At 42.6% G+C, this 21,031-nt stretch overlaps 2 protein-coding genes across 3 annotated transcripts; one reads left to right on the plus strand and one right to left on the minus strand.

The window, feature by feature from the left end:
- Window positions 1–366: 366 nt before the first annotated feature.
- dedd1 (death effector domain-containing 1) lies at window positions 367–13,182 on the minus strand (the record flags this gene model as incomplete). The annotated part of the gene is made up of 4 exons (XM_080540527.1): window positions 367–764; window positions 11,805–11,960; window positions 12,120–12,251; window positions 12,669–13,182. 4 exons carry the CDS (start codon window positions 13,180–13,182, stop codon window positions 367–369), a joined length of 1,200 nt encoding a protein of 399 aa, XP_080396653.1.
- Window positions 13,183–15,324: 2,142 nt separating this feature from the next.
- On the plus strand, window positions 15,325–20,525 carry rabac1 (Rab acceptor 1 (prenylated)). 2 transcript variants are annotated; one of them, XM_080541353.1, is made up of 6 exons: window positions 15,325–15,386; window positions 16,034–16,180; window positions 16,794–17,039; window positions 17,751–17,848; window positions 18,686–18,787; window positions 19,261–20,525. In XM_080541353.1, exons 2-6 carry the CDS (start codon window positions 16,065–16,067, stop codon window positions 19,347–19,349), a joined length of 651 nt encoding a protein of 216 aa, XP_080397479.1. In that variant the 5' UTR covers window positions 15,325–15,386; window positions 16,034–16,064; the 3' UTR covers window positions 19,350–20,525. The 2 variants fall into 2 exon arrangements, with proteins under 2 accessions (XP_080397479.1, XP_080397480.1); XM_080541354.1 differs by having other exon boundaries at window positions 16,827–17,039.
- The last annotated feature ends 506 nt before the right edge of the window (window positions 20,526–21,031 follow it).

Raw genomic sequence — 21,031 nt, forward strand, 5'->3', positions numbered from 1 at the left:
CTCCAATCTTGTTTCATTGACTCCATTGACTCCATTGACTCCATCGACTCCATTGACTCCAGGGATTCACATACTTTTTCCCAATCTACACTATGGATGTTTGAATGATGTATTCAATATGGACAAGAACAATACAATAATTTGTGTGTTATTAGTTAAAAACAGATTGTGTTGTTCATTATTGGAACTTCGATGAAGATCAGACCATATTTGAAGACAAATTCATACATAAATGTAGGTTATTCCAAAGGGGTTCACTTACCTTCTCTTGCCACTGTACAGAAAATAAAATCACTTATACCTGTACATACAACATACAAAATAAACAAGGTCATCCTCAGAACTCAGTTTAGACCAGGTAATAGCTCACCTGTCCCCTAGTTCTCTCCAGTTCCCCGCCTCCTTCTCCAGAGAGTTCATCAGCCTCTTGCGTCCCTCCTCGTAGTCGTCCTGGTCCACGGTGATCAGCAGCCGGATGCCCTCCCTCCCCGCCGCCCTCCTCAGAGAGTCGGTGATGAACACCCCCTTCAGGGCCTCCAGCAGGGCCCCGCTCAGGTAGTCCCCCCAGAAGAGCTCCAGGTTGTCCAGCTCCGTGAACTTGATGTCGCAGATGATGGAGCCCAGGTCGCGGGAGCGCAGCACCGAGCTGGCGCGGCTGAACAGCTCAAACTGACGCTCCAGGGGCTGCTGCTTGTCCGAGGACACCCCGCCACGCAGCGCAGACTCGTGCTCTAGGTACTCGGCCCGCACGCGCATCCGGACATCTGTTGTTGTAGGTGGAGGGAGGGAGGTGAAGGAGGAGGGGGAGAGGGAGGAAGGGAGGAAGGAGGGAAGAAAGAGTGAAGGGGTATACAGAGAAAGTGAATTACAACACGAAGGGGAGGAAAGGGGGAAGGAGGGAAGATAGGATAACCGGGGGGGGGGGGTAGGATAATGGAGGGGGAGGGAAAGGTGGGAGGTATGGATTGAGAAAGGAGAGAAGGGAACAGAGGGGGTAAGAGATTGTGTGAGGGAGATGTTTCATGTGCATGTGAGAGAGGGGAAATCAAGTGGGAAAGGGGAAGATAGGTAATTGAGTCAGAAAGATAGATAGGGGGGGACACAAAAAAATTCTATGAATAATTATTTTAAAAATCAGCATTTCCTAGGTGAATAATGTCAAGCAGAGGAAGGGCCAGGGAAGGGTCAAGGGTGATAAAAAAAAAAAAAAGACAAAGTAGAAATGTATGACAACTACACAAGCATACTATAACTGATTACTAGCATAGAATACTACCTTGAGATACATGGGGTATGCTATTGAAGTATCATTAACTTGTTTTGATAACCAAGATGAAAGTTCTTTTTCTCTCTCTCACCCAAAAACAACACAAGCTGAAAGCTATAGCCCACTGTAGAGTAACACCAACCAGGCCAGGATCGATTACTGTTACTAACCTTGGGGATGCATGTGAATGTTATCTGGAACTGCAAAGGGGAGCATCAGATGTGACAGTTTGACACTAACCGCCGCCTTCCCTATATCAACCTGTGGATGGTAGCTAATAGCAAGTAGCTGATAGAAAGTTGCTGTCGTAATCGAATGACATCTGAGGGGAGCAGATGGATGTTAAGAATATTCACTATGGAATCCCACACACCACACCACTCCAGTACGTTAGTATTAGGGGTGGGCATCGACGATCGATAATTGATCGATAAGGATCTTGGTCTATCACAAAATAAAACATTTGGTCGATCACAAAAAAAAAAAAAAAAATAATAATTTTTGTGATCGACCAAATGTTTTATTTTGTGATAGACCAAGATCCTTATCGATCAATTATCGATCGTCGATGCCCACCCCTAGTTAGTATGCAGTAACAATAGTCTAACTCTAACCTAGCCTGGTGGTAAGTCTGTTTCAGTTCCAGCCAACTGTTTTTTTTTTTTTTTTTACAACAAGGGAGAGGTGTCTAAAACTGAAACGGATTGGGGCAACCATGTTTATGGTCCACTTGGAAACTGGTTGGGAATCCAGGAGGGAGGGAGGGAGTATTTACATTGTTGGGATTTTGGGAGGGATGAGGATTTAATCCAAGGAATCCAACTGAATCACACGAGCCCCGGGACTGACTCCTCCATAACCTACACCAGGGACAGGCGACAGGGGGCTGCAGTGTGTGCATACTGTTGATGCAGACACATCAGATTCAACTAAGTAATTGTATGCAATTTTTAATCAGGTGTGATGGTGCTAGGCTGAAGCAAAAGCCTGCACACACTGAGCCCCCCCACCCCACCCCCATGGACCAGAGTTGCCCACCCCTCCACGGATAGGGTATGAGAACTCAAGCAATAAAAACCTAAGGACTGGAAATAGAACAATACTATATAAGATAGTTGCAGACTGCGGTGAGGTCGCTCCAAATTCTCTCTCTCAGTAGACCTGTGGATATTTCTTCTACAATAACAGGATTTGGCGGTCATGCAACAGCACAGTGAGGAAGGGTCAGAGGATACATACTGTACTGAGCAAGGAACAGGGAACGGCTGTGATCGTCGTCTCATGTCATTTTTCCAGAGCTCGGAGCGGAAACCAGCGGCCTGCGGACTTCACTGAAACAAAGATCCATCCCCTCCCGGTCCCACCCCTCCCTGAGCCAGACACAGATGGACAGAGTTTGGGTCACTGTCACCCATGTTGGGCCACCAGACATTGAAGACCTTTGGTGCACAACATGGCTATCATTTAAAATTAAAATTAAAATGTTGATTCTTTTTCCAATTTTTCTATTCAGTTTTGCCAAACGGTGTGTATCTTCTGAACCAAACCCTCCCCCCCCCCTTGACCCACCAAAACCTCTGTGTAAAAAGAGAGAGGGGAACCACAGAGAGCAAACTAAAGGAAAGGTGTAATTGAAAGAGAGGATGGGGAACATGAGGAGGTAAAAGACCGAAAGGGGCCAAAATAATAATTTAAAAGACATTGAACCAGAAACACACCTGGTTTCCTAATTTCAAAAACAAATGACCAGAATATCGTGTCTGAATCTTATCTGAAAGAGTCAAAGCTATGTGTACTGTCCACTGGGGACTGGGTACACATACCGTTGCCTCTGAAGACACTGAACCAGGTTTAGAAAGCAAGGGACGGAACATGACAATTTGAACATGGAAAAGTAAAAGAGCTTCAGACATTTTATTCAAATGTTTACCTAAGGGAAACTTGGATTTCGCACCAAATGCACTGAAGCTATGTTGCCCATGCCTTATTTACCTGTGGCTGGTTTTGCAACTCTCACCATCCACGTGGTGGTGTTGGGCTGTGGGGGGGGACTAGGGACAGACTCAAGAGGGGGGTCAGCGTTTGGAAAATGCTCAAACATTAGAAATGCCAATGTTGAATTAAAGGCATTGATTTTTGCATTCCGTAACATTTGCAAAAGACTGAAAACCAAACAGTGGTTCCTGCTTTCTGAACTTCATACGGTAATGAGTAAAGACTATGAAAACAGGTATAATCAGTCGATCCATATGGGGGAGGAGCCAGGGAGATTTTAAAGTACATAGTCATCTCCTAACTCCGACATTTCACATTAAATATAAAAAAACCTTCCATAAGAAGATATGCATATATTATAAAATCTGAAAAGTAGATCACATCAGTCCTAAAATGATGACCATCAAAGAAACCCCACTGTTAGTTTAGCACACAAAGAAAATGAATACAGAAGGGGTTTTAAATGTTTTTTTTTCTTCTTCAAGGAGGAAAAGTTAAGGTACAGGACAGGTACATGGAACATTTTTGACGCTATAGATACAGCAGCACTTTAAACATTGTCAAGGAGTTTGATATTGAGGAAAATAACGCATACAGTCTCATGTGGAAAACTAAGTAGTGTCTAGTAGTGCCTGTAGACATGTTGTCAATGCTATAAAAAAAAAAAAAAGTCCTCTGACTCATCAACACTTCAATTTCACCAAAGTCTACCCTGAATCTCTAGGCTAGGGAGATACAAATATTTTCAGGCCAGCATGGTGTCAAATCACCTACTACAGGGCGTGCTGACTAAGCTCTTCACTGGTCTGGGAGAAAACTTTCATTGAAAGCCAAAGGGCTTCAAACCACATTGTAAACGTTTCTTGGACTATAACGTATTCGAATACATTCAATATGGTGCCATGGAATTATTAAACATAGTAAAAAATAAAATAATAATAATAATAATAACAATTTGCCCTTTTGCAGGTCTCGAGACATGGGCTACATATACTGGGTGGGGTTGGGGTTGGGGACTGTGGCTGTGATATCAACACCTGGTCTTATGCAACAATAATTTTAAATGGCCTCAATTCCTGCTCCCTTATTCCCTAGTGCAAAAGATAGAATCAGTGACATCGCCAAAGGAAGAGAGGGCCATTTAAAACCACAGGAACATAGAGATAGTCATTTTCTTAGGGTTATAGAGCACTTCACGCTTCATCAGAGACAGATAGATCCACTTAGACAGGACATTAGGAGGCACAGCTTTCATTTTCTCCCTTTAAACAAGGAACCCGCTTGGCTTTCTCCATTTCACCCCACCAAAAAGAAGTCTAAGTACCCATTTAGGAGGAGTCACTTGGTGCGGAGAGCTTCAACTCTTTATCGATCCATTTTTCTGCTGAACGACTGACCAAGAGAGGGAGGGAGGAGAGGAAGAGATAGGGGTAGGGGTAGAGAGAGACAGGTACTGGAGACAGACCTCGCTCTATTCCCCTCTGCCAAAATCTCTCTCTTTCTTTTTGGTTTGTATGGTGCGAGCGCTTAGCGTTCGTTCTCTCCCTCTCATTGTGTGTGAGGATAGTGTTTTCCTGACACACGAGTCGGTCTGTTTGAACTGCGAACATAGAGAAAGGAGAGAAAGAGAGAGAAAGAGACAGGCATAGTTTGGTTGGATATCTGTCCATTGGGTTGTTTCTCAAGTTCAAACAGGCATGGCAAATACATTGGTTCAGAGGCACTCAATTGGATCAATTTACAGTCATGGCCAAAAAGATTGGCCCCCCCTGCACTTCTGTCAGAGAACGCATCACTTCTCCCAGAAGATTGTTGCAATTACAAATGCTTTGGTATTGACATGTTTATTTCTTTTGCTCGCATTGGAACAACACAAAAAAGCAGAGAAATAAAAAAGCCAAATCTGATATCATTCCACACAGAACCGATGGACTGGACAAACGTATTGATTATGTCAACATTTGGTAGCACACCCTTTGGAAAAAAACAACTGAAATCAATCGCTTCCTGTAACCATGAATGACTTTCTTACACCTCTCTACAGGAATTTTAGACTACTCTTGTAGGAGCCATGAATATGATTTATGAGTTATTTGATTTGTTTGTTTATTGTTTTGATCACGTTTATTGTTTGATCTTCCTTCCGGAAGTGACATGATTGTGGGCGGGCCTACCTGAGGTTAGTTTAGGCTCCTGTTTACCTGTATGGCGGGAGTGGAGAGAGAGGGGAGACGGGGTCGCTGTCATTTTTGTTGACCGCATATTATTTACGATTTGTTTGATATTCTTTGTTTTTGGTCGCTTATGGATTTCTGTACGTCACCGAGCTGGATTGTTTTATATTCAATAAATGCCTTAAACGTACCTTTTTATCTCAAGCGAATAGTTTTTTTAGCGCGTCACACAACTCCACCCAAACCCTGCTCGCGTCTCTCAGCAACTTTTGCAATTTTTGGCTAAATCTAGTCGCTACAACTCTTCTTTTGCCAACTGCTCCAGGTCTCACATTTGAAGGGTGCCTTCTCCCAACTAATGTTTTGAGATCGCTCCACAGGAGTTCTGGTGGGATTTTAGATCTGCACTTATTGCTGGCCACTTCAGAACTGTCCAGCGCTTTGTCCAGTGCTTTGCACCCTTTCTGGGTTGCTTTTTGACATATGCTTTGGGTCATTGTCCTGCTGGAAGACCCATGACCTCTGATGGAGACCCAGCTTTTTGACATTGCGCCCCAAAATTCTTTGGTAGTCTTCAGATTTCATGATGCCATGCACACAGTCAAGGCATCCGGTGCCCGAAGCAGCAAAGCAACCCCAAAACATCTGTGAACCTCCACCATGTTTGACTGCAGGGGCCGTGTTCTTTTATTTGAAGGCCACATTTCGTTTTCTGTAAACAGTACACCGATGTGCTTTACCAAAAAGCTCTATTTTGGTCTCATCTGTCCACAGGACGTTCTCCCAGATGGATTTTGGTTTCCCCCGGTAATTTTTGCCGGTAAATTCCAGTCTGGCTTTTTTACATTGACATTTTTGGCATTTAGCAGACGCCTTATTCCAAAGCGACTTACAATCAATACAGTTGACTAAGCAAGTGAATCATCAAATCCACCAGTCGTAGCAGGAAGAGTAATCTAGCTCAGGCCAGCGGCCATTAGCCGTCGTCGTGATAGAAGAAGAAATGAAATGTCTGTGTCAACAGTGGCATCCTCCTGGGTCCCATTTCATTCAGATAGTGAAAGCTGACACTGTTGTAACCTGTGTCTGGAGGTCAGCTTGAATTTGTTTGGAAGTTGACCAAGGTTTTTTTTATCCACCATCTAGGGAGGTTAGCTACAGGGCCATGGGCTGTAAAGTTCTTGATGACGTTGCACACAGTGGACACAGGAACATTAAGATCTCTGGAGATGGATTTGAGATTGTCCATGTCCTTTCCACAATTTTGGTTCTGAAATCCTCAAGACAATTTTTTGCTCTTCACACGCAGACACACAACACAAATGTTGAGTCAACTTTTCCCCATTTTAAGTGTGATTTCTATATTGCCAGCATCTGTAACATGCCACATTAAAGGAGCATCTGTAACATGCCACATTAAAGGAGCATCTGTAACATGCCACATTAAAGGAGCATCTGTAACATGCCACATCAAAGGAGCCTTACATGCTTGAAATACAATTATTTCTTATTATTTCTTATTACTTTGAATAATACATTTTTTCTGTGTGGAATGATATTAGATTTGCCTTTTTTCTGCTTTTTTTGTGTTGATATGAAACAAAGCATTTGTGATTGCAACAATTTGGGAGAAGTGGTGCATTATCTGATAGAAGTGCTGGGGTCTTTTTTGGCCATGACTGTAATTATTGTTGTTGATAATGAAAAGTAAAGTCCACTGTAAAAAGATTACGGTTTACATGGACAGTTTAATATTGCTACTGCGCTGAGGTTACAGTTCTTTATGAGTACCTGTAACTAAAATATGTAACAGAAAATGTTGCTGAAAAAATGAATCATGATTGGCTAAGAGAGTAGAGGCAATACAGTTGGTGTGAATGCTGTGAGGCAGCACTGGACTGCCCTAACCATCTCTGCCCCCCCTTCCCCCACAAACAGAGCTCACACAGGGCACAGAGATGAGATACAGCAGGGGCTTTCAGAGCCCTTAGGAGAATAATTGTTGGGTCATTTTCCTCAGAACTGCTCGAGCAAAGGTTCCATAGTAGCTTTTTTATTCAACGACTATCGTGTCGGTGGCATTTCGTTGCTTTTTTCAATAGAATGCAGGGTCACACCTGACACAGGTGTAATTCAAAGAGAATGGTTTCAATGTTTTGGATATTGAGAGACTTGGTTTGGATTTGTTGTTGGTTCGGGTTTGTTCAAATTCTGAGACAGGTATTTTTGTGACCAGAGGTAACTGAAGGTGACACCACAAAAACCATTGGACTCAGTAAAACTGCTACAGTTTAGAGGCTGCTTTAAAAAGGGATAGCTTACACCAAACGTTTTGTCAGACATTTTCTTTCCTCATAAGTGAACTATGGTAGAGTTGAACTCACGTCACACCATCTGTTGAGTACATTCCTTTACATGCATAATAAGAAATCATGTGTAGGAAAGGTTTCTGGTAATATGCATAAACGGGATGTACACAACAGATACAACAGAATATGGACTTGCCTTTAGACCATTTGTGAGATATGAAAACATCTGAAAAACATTCATTTTGGGGTGAACTACCCCCTTTAACAACAGTTTTCTCAGGTCAGTTGAGAAACATCGGAACATCGTCGGAAAAAATCAGACATATTATTGACAATAGGCCAGGTTCGAGCGCAAGCGCATTACGGTTCTACAATGGAACTTTCCGGAATATTCTCTCTCAGCATATTTCTGAGGACTCTTTGGTCAGTTCTGTGAAACAGTGAGGCCAACACCCCCCTCCCCTCTTTAGAGTGAGGTATTTACGGAATCATAGAGAACAGAATGGAGAAAAAACTCTTATCTATCCAGAGGAACAACATTACAGAACAGCACTTTGCAGAGCAGTTTGTGAAAAGCTAACTAGGCTCTCTTAGGGGGGGGTAAGGAGGAGAACAGCTAAAATGATACACAGGCATTTGAACACAGAGCAACAGAGTGTCGGCCCCCCACCTCTTTCTGAGGGGGAGGGCCTCTTTACCTTGGGCATCGGGCCAGACTGGTGAGAGAGCGAGGGACTGAGCTGAGCACGCACAGCTGATCGTATGGACAGAGTGGACGAGGGACAGGCTTTTTTTTTTCTCTTTTTTTTTTTTTTTTTTTTCCATAGCCTCTCTCTCTCTCGGACTCTCTTGTTTCCTAGGTTACAATTGTGACGAGTCAACCTGGTGGGATCAAATGCGGAGTCAAAGACAGCGAAAATGTTCAGAGTCAAAGTCACAACAGCACAACGCTCACATGGCTAGGAGAGAGTATAGGGCAGATCTTTATTTGGTGGATTGGTGTTTTGTGCTGAATCATTAGGCACTTAGTGCAGAAGGTTGTTCAACAGGCAAATGAATGTCATTTAAAGGTCTGTGTTTGAAAGTGGCTGCAGAGAGAGGGAGTCCCCATAAATGAATGATAACAACCAAGGTTACTTACAAAAGACATACATTTTTGGGTTCAATCTATCTGATCGTGGTGTGAAGCAGCATCAGTCAAAAAAGCAAGCTTGTGGGGAGTGGACTGGGATAGCTAGTCCAGAGTTAAAGACTTAGCTGGCTGTAAGGGCCTACTGGCAAGGTTTCAGGAAGGCATATGTGGGGCAGTTCAACTGCTATTCTTAGTGAAATGGTGGAACCTGAGCAGGACTTCGTCCCCATGTCTTAGGAGTAGTAGGGCAGAAGTAGTTCTGAATCTAGCAGAGGTTGGGCTTGACACACGTGTGTATCACAGCAATAATAAGAAAAGAGAAGACCTACCAGGCAAGGCTCGTTAAACCCGGGAGCTGAAAAATGTAGGGTAAGTGAAAGCAAAAGAGAGATGGTGATATGAAGAGAGAGGGACACAGGGAATGAAGGGATTGAGGAGCAGAGAAATGTAGAGGGATAGACTCGCTGGTGTGGAGCAGAAGCATAAAGAGCTTTATGAACAGGCTGTTGACATGCATTTCGAAGGAGACAGGCAGAGTAGCATGGAATATGATATATATATATATATAGGACATTTCACCTTCAGTCTCCTTTCCCTGGTCCTATACAGTTTGCACCAACAACTATAATAGTTGTTGTTGTATAATTAATAATAGTTTTGCCATTTAGCAGACGCTTTTAATCCAAAGCGACTTACAATTACGAATTACAGGGACATTCCCCCTGGAGTAACTGAGGGCTAAGTGCCTTACTCAAGGGCACACTAGTAGTGGTGTGGTTTCAGGCAGGATTTGAACTCACAACCTTCCAATCACAAGTCCAACTCACTATCCACTAGACCACCACCACTAGACCACCACTACCCACTTCTAGATCCTTCTTGAGTTGATGAATGAATTCTAACCATAAGAAAACATTTAGTAGTACACCTACTTTCCCCTCTTATCACAGTTCGGGTATTAACCAGTGGAGGAGGACATACAGGTACAGACAAACTATCAAAAAGAGAATTCACAACCCAACTGCACAGCACTTTGTCCACAGCTCAACAACACTCCAGACCCTTACACAACCTTCAACTGGAAAAGCAATGTTTTTGCAATTGGAATGTTATGTAAAAGGTTGCAAAACCGCCTTTGAAGCTAGCTCGGGGGGGAAAAAGAGGCCCTGAGTAACATTGCAAAGCTTCAGGTCTCAAAACATATAATCTCACGTGAGTCTGAAAATGTACAGTTTCTTTCAACAGAGTCGTCAACAGGCCTGATGAACATGCCGTACATTTACCCCTCAAGCACCATTCCCTGCATTTCCTGCTCTCTTAAAAGCCTTTGATGTACGGTAAGTTGACAAGTCACAAGAGCAAACTAACTTTAAATATATGCTACAAGGAGACACTGAAATTCCTAAAACTACAACAACAACATCATACGCCTGCTAAGCTCCCCAGACATGGCTACACGTCATCTCAGTATGTTTTTGAGATAAACACGATCCTTTATCTGAATCTTCACTGATCTGAAAAGACAGGATAAGTTAAATCACTATAAGGAAAAGGAGACAAGAGGAAGCACCTTTGGCCAGTTGTAGTTCTTTTGGCTTAATTCGGCTGTGCAGTTGATCAAGCAGTTTATCCCCTTTACTCTCCGTAGCCTACATCACCACTACGTGAACGGACCTGACTAGAGAACTATCATTTCATTCAGTTAGATGGGGGGCTCTTTGGGGGCTTTTTTTTGCCTTTCTTTTTTAAAGCAGTTAAGCTTTTAGGGGGATTTCTGTTTGGCTGTGCAAGCAGACTGTCGTTTTGCGGACGTCTACAGAATCTCCCCAGTTGTCGAGTTGCCTGTTAGCGTAGCAGCAAGTCTGCACAAGCAGAGGGGCCAGTGTGTGTTTGAAAAGCTGTTTGAAACCCTGCGCAAGAACCGTGAAGGCTGAGCCAGAAGCCTAGGTCAGAGCTGAAGCCAGCGAGTTATTTTTTTTTTGCTTGAGGGGACATACAAGACAGACCTGTCTGATGGAAAAGCAAACTCCATTTGGGTTCAAACCTATTATTGTCTAACCCAGCAAGTTTTACATACTTACTTAAGCAAAAAATGTAGCAAAACAAAAATGTTGGAGCTGTTTTGGAAAGGAAAATATCCAACATAATTGTTTTAATGAGCATGGTTCACAGTACAGAGCTTCCCAACCACAGAGCACCTATAATGAGAGGTCTAAGGATGTCAGGTCAAACTGTACCTGTAAACATTATGGGTACAAGTCTTTACATGTACATGTTCACACTATATGACTACAGTAAGGAAGTCAACATGCTTGAATGGCATTATATCCTATATAGTTATAATCCTAAAACAAGCAAACCATTACAATTACTTGCGACAATAACAAGGAACATGGTACTATTAGAAGAGAAGTGGTGTATTACAGTCATTCTTAAACCAGTGAAAGCAGGACAGTAGGCCTTATAGTTTGGTATAAGCGGAACAGAAGTACCAAAATGAAGGGGCACATACTGTAGATGAGTGTAAGCAGACTGCTATGGATGTTTTAAGCTGAGGGATGATAAGTAAATATAACATTTCTTTCATTACGCTCCATCTTGAGGACTGATGAGAAATATGAGATGGTTAGGGCCATTCTGATCTGATGTAGCGATAGTGCTTACAGCTTTCCAATGGAATGAGTGAGTTTGAGAAGAAGAGAGCATTAGCCAGAGCGAGAGACACATGTATAAATGGCAAGAGGAACCAAACAGAAAGTAGGGTGAATGAGAGATTGACTGAGAGAGTGGGAGACACATTTTGATGGGAAGAGAAGGTGGGAAGAGAGTGTGAAATAAAATAAAAGAGAGAAAGACACTGAGGAGGAGATTAGGAGATGGAGAGAGAGAGGGTGATGGACAGAGAAACGTACAGCAGCTGCTCTTACCGCAGGACACTTTCTGGGGCACAGGTGGGGGAGGGTGGGGTTCAGCGACACAGACTCCCACTGCTCTCCTGGAGGTAGAAGGCCGACTGGTCCAGCGGTGGCCTCTACCCCTCTTCTTCCGCCTGGGGGCGGACCCTGGCCTGGCAGCGTTAATACCTAATTGGTCAAACACACAAACTGGCCAATGAGAACAGACGGTTGTGATGATTTTTTTGAGACAAGTCAATTAATAGGCTACATTTATTATGTTGACAGTCTCCCAAGGCTCCCAAGGCCTCATCTCATTCTAAAACAACGAGGGTTAGGTGAGCTTACCCCGACTCCACTGCTGCGTAGATTGTTCCTGAGCTTCCTCAGTCTGTCTACAGGCAGCTGTCAGTCCAGAGGTGCACACCTGCCCTCCTCTGCCCTTCGACCCATAGTTCAGTCTGAAACGTTCTGGAGATACTGAGAGGGGGAGATGTGTCAGATAGCGATACACAGGCCTGGCAGATGAGAACCAACAGAGAGAAGTAGAGCGAGCTCGGCCTCAAGGGGTTGTTATGCTGACACTATTTTTTTATAAGGCCTCGGACAAAGCACAACACTGTACTGTAGGTCAGGCGGCCAATTAATTCACCCACCCATCATTGTTGTTCCCCACATGATAACAATGTTTCTTAGGGCCGGTTTTCACAGACAAGGCGTATTAAGCCTAGTCCTGGACTAAATCACACTTTCAATGTAAAAATCTCCATTGAAGATTCTTTTCAGTCTAGGATTAGGCTTAAGCCTTGACTGTGAAACCCGGCCCTTAATGTCTTACTCGACGCTAAGTTAAAATCATGCCTCGCTACATCAGCACTCGTAGTTCTGGACCCTCACCTGTCCTCCTCTTCTTGCTCGACACAAAGGGCAGGAGGTCGTGCCGTGTAAGTACCCGCAGCAACTGCAACAAGGGCTCCAGTTTGCCCTCGCTGAGGTAGCCACGCCTCTCCAGCTCAAGGAGCAGGTCCAGCCCGCTCTTGGGTCTGTGTCGGGCGGCGGTGGGGCAGGCTGAGCCCGAGCCCCGGGGCTGTAACCTCCGCCAGGCGTCCACCAGCGCCGGGTCGGGGAACACACCTTGTTGATTGACCTTCGGGTTCTCCTCACCTCCTTCGCAAGGCTCATCGGGGGTCCAACCCGCCGGGTCCAGAGGGTGTCTCCCTGGGTCGGTTTCGTCCAGGAGGAAGGACAACACCTCGACGTCCGTCTCCGTCAATTGAGAACCGACAACTTCGAAGACCTCGTGGAAGGACAGCATCCCGTAATACGCCAGGCAATCTGTCTCGTCCCAGTACAGAGAGTCTCTGAGAGAGTAGTAGCGTCTCCTTGGCCCTGGACGACGCATTGTTGACATGATGGTTAACAAAGTGTAGCTCGCTGTCCTTTTCCAAAGCACGCTGCTCCCACCTTGGACAGGAGTTTCTACAACAACAACAACAACAACAAAAACAAGTTTGTAAATAATGCAAATTGCATTGCAAATTGCAGTATAATGGAGCAAACGTCAAGTGATATATACACAAGTTGCTAGAATGACAAGCCAGCTAAGCTATGTTACAATCAACGAGCTACTAGCCAGTAAGACATCAGTAGTCAGTATACTTGTTTGTCCAGCAACAACAACGTCATGTAGAGAGAGGTTGATCATGTTTGAGAGGGAGGATGGCTATCAACATACATATTACAGAGAGATGGCTATCAACATACATAGTATTACAACAGGGATGGCTATCAACATACATATTATTACAACAGGGATGGCTATCAACATACATATTACAGAGGGATGGCTATCAACATACATATCTTACAACAGGGATGGCTATCAACATACATATCTATGACAAGCCAGCTATGGCTATCAACATACATATCTATGACAAGCCAGCTATGGCTATCAACATACATATCTATGACAAGCCAGCTATGGCTATCAACATACATATTATTACAACAGGGATGGCTATGAGAGGTTGATCATGTTTGAGAGGGTTGGCTATCAACATACATATCTTACAACGCGTTGTCTTCTCCATAAAGGGTGAGATGATGAAATAAGTGTTTCGTTGTTCGTCGTCGTAACGTTGAGTCAAGCTGCAGAGAGATGAAGATGAAGATGATGAAGACTCCGGCCCCAGCAGCACGCCCAAGCTGTTGACAGTGCAACAATAATTACGTGCGACTGGGGCGTAATGACGTAATGTTTACGTAAAGTATCACTGCAAAAACACATCAAATAAAACTCCCATGTAAGCTTTTCCTTTGACTGACACAGCCGTTTAAAACACGGCCAACCCCCGAATACACTAAACGTGACATACCTCCGTTTTATGGATATAAGCATAAATGAGCACGGATAATTCAGAATGTATATCTTTATATCTGTATATCTTTATTATCTACCACCCAGGGATACAGTGTCTGTGCATAGCCACCAAAGCGAGCTAGGTAACATTTAAATACAACAACAACATTAAATAAAAACAGGTAAATTAATATCTATCGTACGAATTCTGTTCATCTTTGCAACCCACATCATCTTAGTTGACAGTTGACATAATTACACTCTCACCTCCTCTCGACAGATCTCAGTGTTGTTGTCAGAGACGTGAGACTCACGCAAGCAGCCTTGGCAGTTAAACAACAACAAGAAGCAGCCAATCACAGCGTTAGGAATTTGTATGACGTACTGTCCGAGCCTAGCGGCCATGTTGAGAAGGTCAATGCAACTAGCTCCTCCAACTCATATTTTCTCTTTTTTTTATATGTACATATTGGTGCAATTACATAATTAATGTATTATTTATTCAAATTAAAATAATTAATTTTACACATGCCTATTATATTTGTATAAACTGGACTGTACACAAATTAGGTTAAACATGTTTTTTTTACTACCATTGTACTCCACAACACTTCTAGTATATCCTACATATCAACTGAGTTTCAACTATGAGCGATGTCATACAAATCATTATTGACCCTTTACTTTACTGTGTCCCAACAGTTAAAAGCGCCACCTCTAAATTACCGTAGGGAACACATTATGGATGAATTGAGTATCAAGGACCCCAATTGAAATAAGCCAGTGGCTTTCTTGGGGTTTTATCCTGTTAGTTGACCTTGTATGTAATATGTACTTTCATGTACCTACTTCTGCAAATCTTCTAATAAAGTTTTCAATCAATCAATCAATGGACTGTAAAAATAAAATAAAATAAAAAAGCGTGACAAACATATCTGACATCACCTGATATGTATCTGACATCACCTGATATGTATCTGACATCACCTGATATGTACACTAGAAGTGTTGTTGAGTGCAGTGGTAGTGAAGTGTAGAATAGATAATAGATTCTAATGTACTTGGTACAATGTACACAATGTACCAAGTGCAGCAAAACGTACTTCCAAATGTACCCGGTAGGTGGCAGTGAAGTGGTTAGTTTGTAGCAAAACATCAGCTAGAAAACACAGCGAGAGAAGAAGAAGCGCACCAGCCTCTCCACATCACATCCGTCCAGCAGCAGTGAAGAAGTAAACATTAAACTGACTACGGTGAGTAAAGATGATCATATTCAGACATTATATTATTATTAATTATTATTATCCATCACGTTATATTAAGGGTAGGTGTGAGAATGTGCCAGAATGCACAATGTCGATGGCTTGAAACAAATAGTTGTGTGTGTGTGTGTGTGTGTGTGTGATATAATATAATATGGTCGTGATGACTAGCTACATCTTATTATAATTTATAGCTAGCAAACATGATCAGTAGTATAACTGTATGACTACTGGCTACATTGGATCATTCTGACAGTGGGGTTTATTATGTTATATTATAGGATATCATTTGTGGATTGAATGACATGAAATAGACTTTTGGGCGAGTTGATTATGCTCAGTCAGTGATGTGGCACTGGAACATGGGTGTGCCCTACCCTGCCCATTACATTTAGACTTTTTTTTTCTTCTTTTTAAAATGTTTGGCATTTATCCAAAGCCACTTACAACAATTTTCCATGACATAACTAAAGCAGCAAAGCAAGGAAATACAGATGATCGCATTATGTTGGAGGATAAACTGTCACGACTTGGTTGAAAGGAAAGTCAAGTGAATGTGGAAAATGCACTACCTAATGCCTTTCTGTGTGCCAGTTTATGACTTATGTGGTATGTTTGTATGTCTTTCCTCACTTTAGACACCACAGCTGCTGGTAAATCTACTCACCGATGGTATCTAGTGGCCCTAAAGGAGAGAACTGTCTGGTAGACATGGACAGCAAGGCCGGGAACCCTTTCAGCGATGAGGAAGTGGAGGCGACTGAAGCAAAAGGAGTCATGGGAAAGTATGTGTTGTGATTCTAACTCTCTAGTTTAGTTGTCACCTGTTATGACACTCATCATTATAACCACCCAAGTGCTTCTATTTGTGTCTGTTGGTTAATCATTTTCTCAGTGAATTAATTTTCACAAGTTCAGTTAGGATCATAAGTTCAGTTTATATCATCAGTTCAGTTCATATAATTCCCACATTATTGTAATTCGGTTGTTAAGTCGTGACGTGTTTCTGGGTCCAACGTTGGCTGAGGCGCTCTCTTCGAAATGCCTCAGTAATAATAATAATTTATTATATTGATATAACGCTTTTCCGAGGCTCAAAGACGCTGAGAAATATGGGAAAAACGGGAAAGTGCTGTGTCCCTTGTTGTATGAATAGATCCGAGTCTAAAAAACGATTGAACTGCCATTCTACCGCTGTAGTACACTGGTACTCTGGTGGAAGGAATTTCTGGTTTGGACCCGGAAATTGCTAAACGTCACGTTTGACGTCAGACTTAACAACCGAATTGCCTTACATTCGGGCTAGGTAACTCATCTCTCAGTGTGTCCACAATGTCTTGGATTGATGACCTAAAGTTGTTCCATCTCCCTCACACCTCTGTCTGTATATATGGACAGCAAGATATCTTGGCTCTCTGCCTTACCTCCCAGGCTGGGTCTTCCCAAAGGCTTCTCAGGCGCCGTGGCCAAGGAGTGGTTCGACCGCAGACGCCTGTCCATCCGTCCCTGGGCCAGCTTCGTGGACCAGCGCAAATTCTCCAAGCCCCGCAACTTTGGCGAGATGTGCCAGAGGGTGGTGAGGAACGTGGATACCTACAACAGCAACTACACCTTCATCTTCCTCGGCCTCATCCTCTACTGCATGTAAGTCCAGGGGTGTTGGGTGAAGCTGCACCTAGTCATGATGATCTGATCTAGGGTCACTTTTTAGTTTTTTGTGTTGTTTGTAGTTTGGTGAAGCATGTAGTTTTGTACTTTGCTTCCCTCTTTTGGCGACACTGAACATTTGAAAACGTAAATATTCTGTGTTTTCTAATAGATACAAATATGTGCATATCCCTGTAAACACATGTATAATAGCTATGTAAAAACAGCCGTGACACCAGGTTTTAGAAAGTGCTTTGTTTGGACCAAAACAGCGCTCTTCACTGAACGTTGTTTGTCATGGCTGATCTCATTCCTTGATCACTACCGATTTATCACGACCATTTAGTACTATTTTAATCTACACACTGGGCCTTTAAGGTTCGTATTTGGGGAGGGTAACTAAGCAAATGGACAGCCTCCCCTTGGGAGTGGTGGAAAATGACGCCTCACAGTGGCGGAAAAAAACGTCCATTCTTTTTCAGGTTCCTTGCACGAAAAGAGGCCAAACAAATATTAGAAATGATACTGATTTCAGCTCCCTCACCCTTCCTCAATAATTGTTATGAATTCAGAACCAGTAGTTTGGCCTAAGCCAAAACGAATCCTTTTGGGGACCGAGACAAGAGGGCCTGATTGAGCAGCTGTCTGTAATACAAATGCGTCATGTAACTTATTAATCATCAACCCCCGAATTACTATTTCCATCAGTATCAGCTCTCCCATGCTTCTGATTGCCTTGGCTGTGTTCGCCGGTGCCTTCTACATCATCCACCTCAAGTCCCTCGAGTCCAAGCTGGTCGTCTTTGGTGAGTGAACCTGTCATAGGGTGCATATCAATGATATTATATTGTCTAGTACAGTGGTCTTCAACCAGGGGTCCGTGACCCCTAGGGGGTCCGCAGAGGTACTGCAGGGGGTCCGCCAATTTTTGTCATAATAATTGACAATTATTCACCAAATTGACAATTGTTCACCAAAATAATTTGTGAGAATTAAAAAATATTTAAAAAATGATATTGAGTAAAGTACAAGCATTAATAGGCAATAATACACTACTTTTGACAAAAACTATTTACAAAATAAATGATTCCCATGATGCAGTCTAACATAACGTTAGCAAAAAAAAAAAAAACCTGTCTAGTATATGGACTATTTTATACTGTTATAAAAACAGTTGTTGTTGTAAAACTTATTTTCTTAAGATTGTTGTCTTTATTTGCACTTTATTTGCACTTTATTTGCACTATTTTCCACGGAGCTCATTGTCTCTTAGCTTGTTTTATAGCATTTTCGCTTTTTAATTGTCTAGTGTGTAATATTTGTGATATGTTATATGTGTATATGTTTGTGAATATGTGAATATGTTTTCTGTTTTTGCACCTTCAGAAGAACCACTACAATTTCATTGTATAGGCAACTGTACAAGGACAATAAAGTCTATTCTATTCTATTCTATTCTAATAAACACAGGACAGGTGAATGAATGCAGTGTGGGGCTGCTTATTGTTTCCACATGTCCAAACTCCCTCAGATGACATTAAGAAGAGGACGCCACTGACCCATTTAAATCAAGAAGACAATCTGAGATGATTGAACACAATGTGGATGTAATTAAAAATCTGTGTGATTTCATTGGTTTACAGGTAAGGAGCTGAACGGACCTCACCAATTGGGTCTGGCCGGGGCCGTGTCTCTCCCTGTGTTCTGGTTGGCCGGTGCTGGTGCTGCAGTGTTCTGGGTTCTGGGTAAGTTTAGACCTTAACTTATACGCTAGTAAAGTGAACACCCTCTTTTGGAGACACACAAATTCCCACTGTAATGGTGAAATTAAATATTCTTCATTATTCGCTTATTTCGCTTTCTGCTTTATCCCATTAACGGAGACAGTGGGGAAAACTGAATAGATTAGGACATCAAAAACGAACCATTATTATTAGCAGCCATGTTACTATATCAGAACAAATGTCTAGAAATAATCAAATGGAAATATAAAAACACTCAACAGTTGGCTCAAATAGCTATACATACTAGTCTCCAATGTAGCTTAGAAGTAGCAAGCTTGCTATGTTTGTCTCAAGACGTCTTGGTGATATTTTCGTTGTCATGGTTATTCTTTGTTTATGATAAGATGACACTTTGCCGCCAACACTTAACCAACATATTACTTTTTTTTCTTCCTCCCATCCATTTGATTGACTGTCACTCTCCTGTCACTCAGGAGCGACGCTGTTCGTTATTGGCTCTCACGCTGCGTTCCGTGAGCTGGAGGGCGGAGACGTGGACGAGCTCTTCATGGAGTCCGTGTAAACCCTGATCTGTCCACAAGAAGGCATCGCCCCTAGACCCGTTATGATTCGGGGAGGGAGAACTTGAACTTAGATCTATCTGCCCCTACAGGAAGTTGGGTTAGGACCCTGACCTTCCACCTCTCACTATATACCCAGTATGCACATAGTATTGTTGTTACTGACAGACAAAATAGCCCATCTTTCAACTCTTAAGACATTTGAGTATTATCATATGAATTGGCTGTCATGCACACAAAGAATGACAGCATTGTCATATGAACAGACAGACCCAACATGCCAAGTTTATTTGTTTAATGGTACCTGGTATGCTTCTCATTTGTGTTAAATGATGTACTATGTCCTCTTTCCATGAAAGCAGTGTCAGCCTCTTGTTTAATGCTATAACATCCTTGTGGTATGCTGTGGATGTGTGTGTAGATATCTGAACAAGAATGTCACTCACCTGAAAATGAAGACCTGACAAAATAGCGTTGTCACTGTTACAGTAATACAATAGTTGTTTTTATCCAGACCCTATTTCCCTCTTTGTCGGAAAAAAAGTGCCAAGCTTGAATTTTTTTCTACTTATTTCCTTTTAACGGATGTATGTATGAATAGAATGTTTCAGCTGGACAATGACATTGAGTCTGGAACCAATGCGAATACCAGGTCGTGAGCTTAGAATTATAGGGTTCTATCTCCGTTTAGGGTAGTTCAGAGATATTGAGCGTCAACGTTTTTACATTCCATTATGTTTTGTGAGATGGAACCTTTGTATTTTATTAATTACTAACTCAAAAATGTCAACGTTTTAAGAATAACACCACACAGGCATTAATAAACACCCAATGGATCAGATTATGTAAAAAAAAACTCAATTTTAACCAAAAATTGAGATAGAACCTTATCATTCTAGCGTCACGATACCAGGTACTGAAAACTAATTCAAGCAGTGGTTTACTGCTCCTAAGGCTCACCTCCCCCCCCCCGCCCCCAAGGCATGTATGCACAATAATGAATAATAATTTCTGCATATCCATCAGTTGTGCTTATGGCTTCTACATGTCCTTATATGGTCTTTATATTATTGTGCAGCTTTCTTTTATTAATTCAAAATAATTCATATCCATCTTTTGGCTATTACAATGTTTTTGTATTGTTGTATTACTACATTTGGGAAGAAGTGCAATAAACTCTCCTGCTTCTAAGATGCTGTGTGTGTGTGTGTGTGTGTGTGTGTGTGTGTGTGTGTGTGTGAGAGAGTGAGAGACTCATTAAGCTGATTAAGCTCATTTGCATGGTTATCATGTAGCCCCATAGTTGTTTTAATTGAGTCTTACCCTATTTTCACTCTATTGTCCTAATGTCTCCACTCTGGAATATAACACTCTTCTCCTCAGTCCCCTCTACTCTCCCCTCTCTCTCTCTGTGGCTCCCTCTAGCCCTCACCCACCCTCCCACCCTCCCTCCCTCCCTCTGTCTCTCTCTCTCAGACACTTCAAATACTGCAGTACTCAGCAGCCCCCTGTAGTCCCCCCTTCAGCCCCCCCACTCTCGCCTTCCTGTCCCCCTCTGCTCGTGACCCCTGTGACCTATGTTCTGTGACAGCACAGCATGAGGACCCCATGCTCAGGTTGTCAAGGAGATGACCTTGGAGGGCGCACCCCCCCCACCCCCTCACGCACACACACACACACACAC

This window comes from Nansenia antarctica (genome assembly GCF_963989245.1).
Source record: "Nansenia antarctica genome assembly, chromosome: 10".
Classification (NCBI taxonomy): domain Eukaryota; kingdom Metazoa; phylum Chordata; class Actinopteri; order Argentiniformes; family Microstomatidae; genus Nansenia; species Nansenia antarctica.

Coding starts and splice junctions, on each gene's coding strand:
- rabac1 (XM_080541353.1), top strand. CDS start 16,065: ATGGTATCTAGTGGCCCTAAAGGAGAGAACTGTCTGGTAGACATGGAC. Junction 17,040..17,750: donor GGCCTCATCCTCTACTGCAT/GTAAGTCCAGGG, acceptor TATTTCCATCAG/TATCAGCTCTCCCATGCTTC. Junction 17,849..18,685: donor GTCCAAGCTGGTCGTCTTTG/GTGAGTGAACCT, acceptor ATTGGTTTACAG/GTAAGGAGCTGAACGGACCT.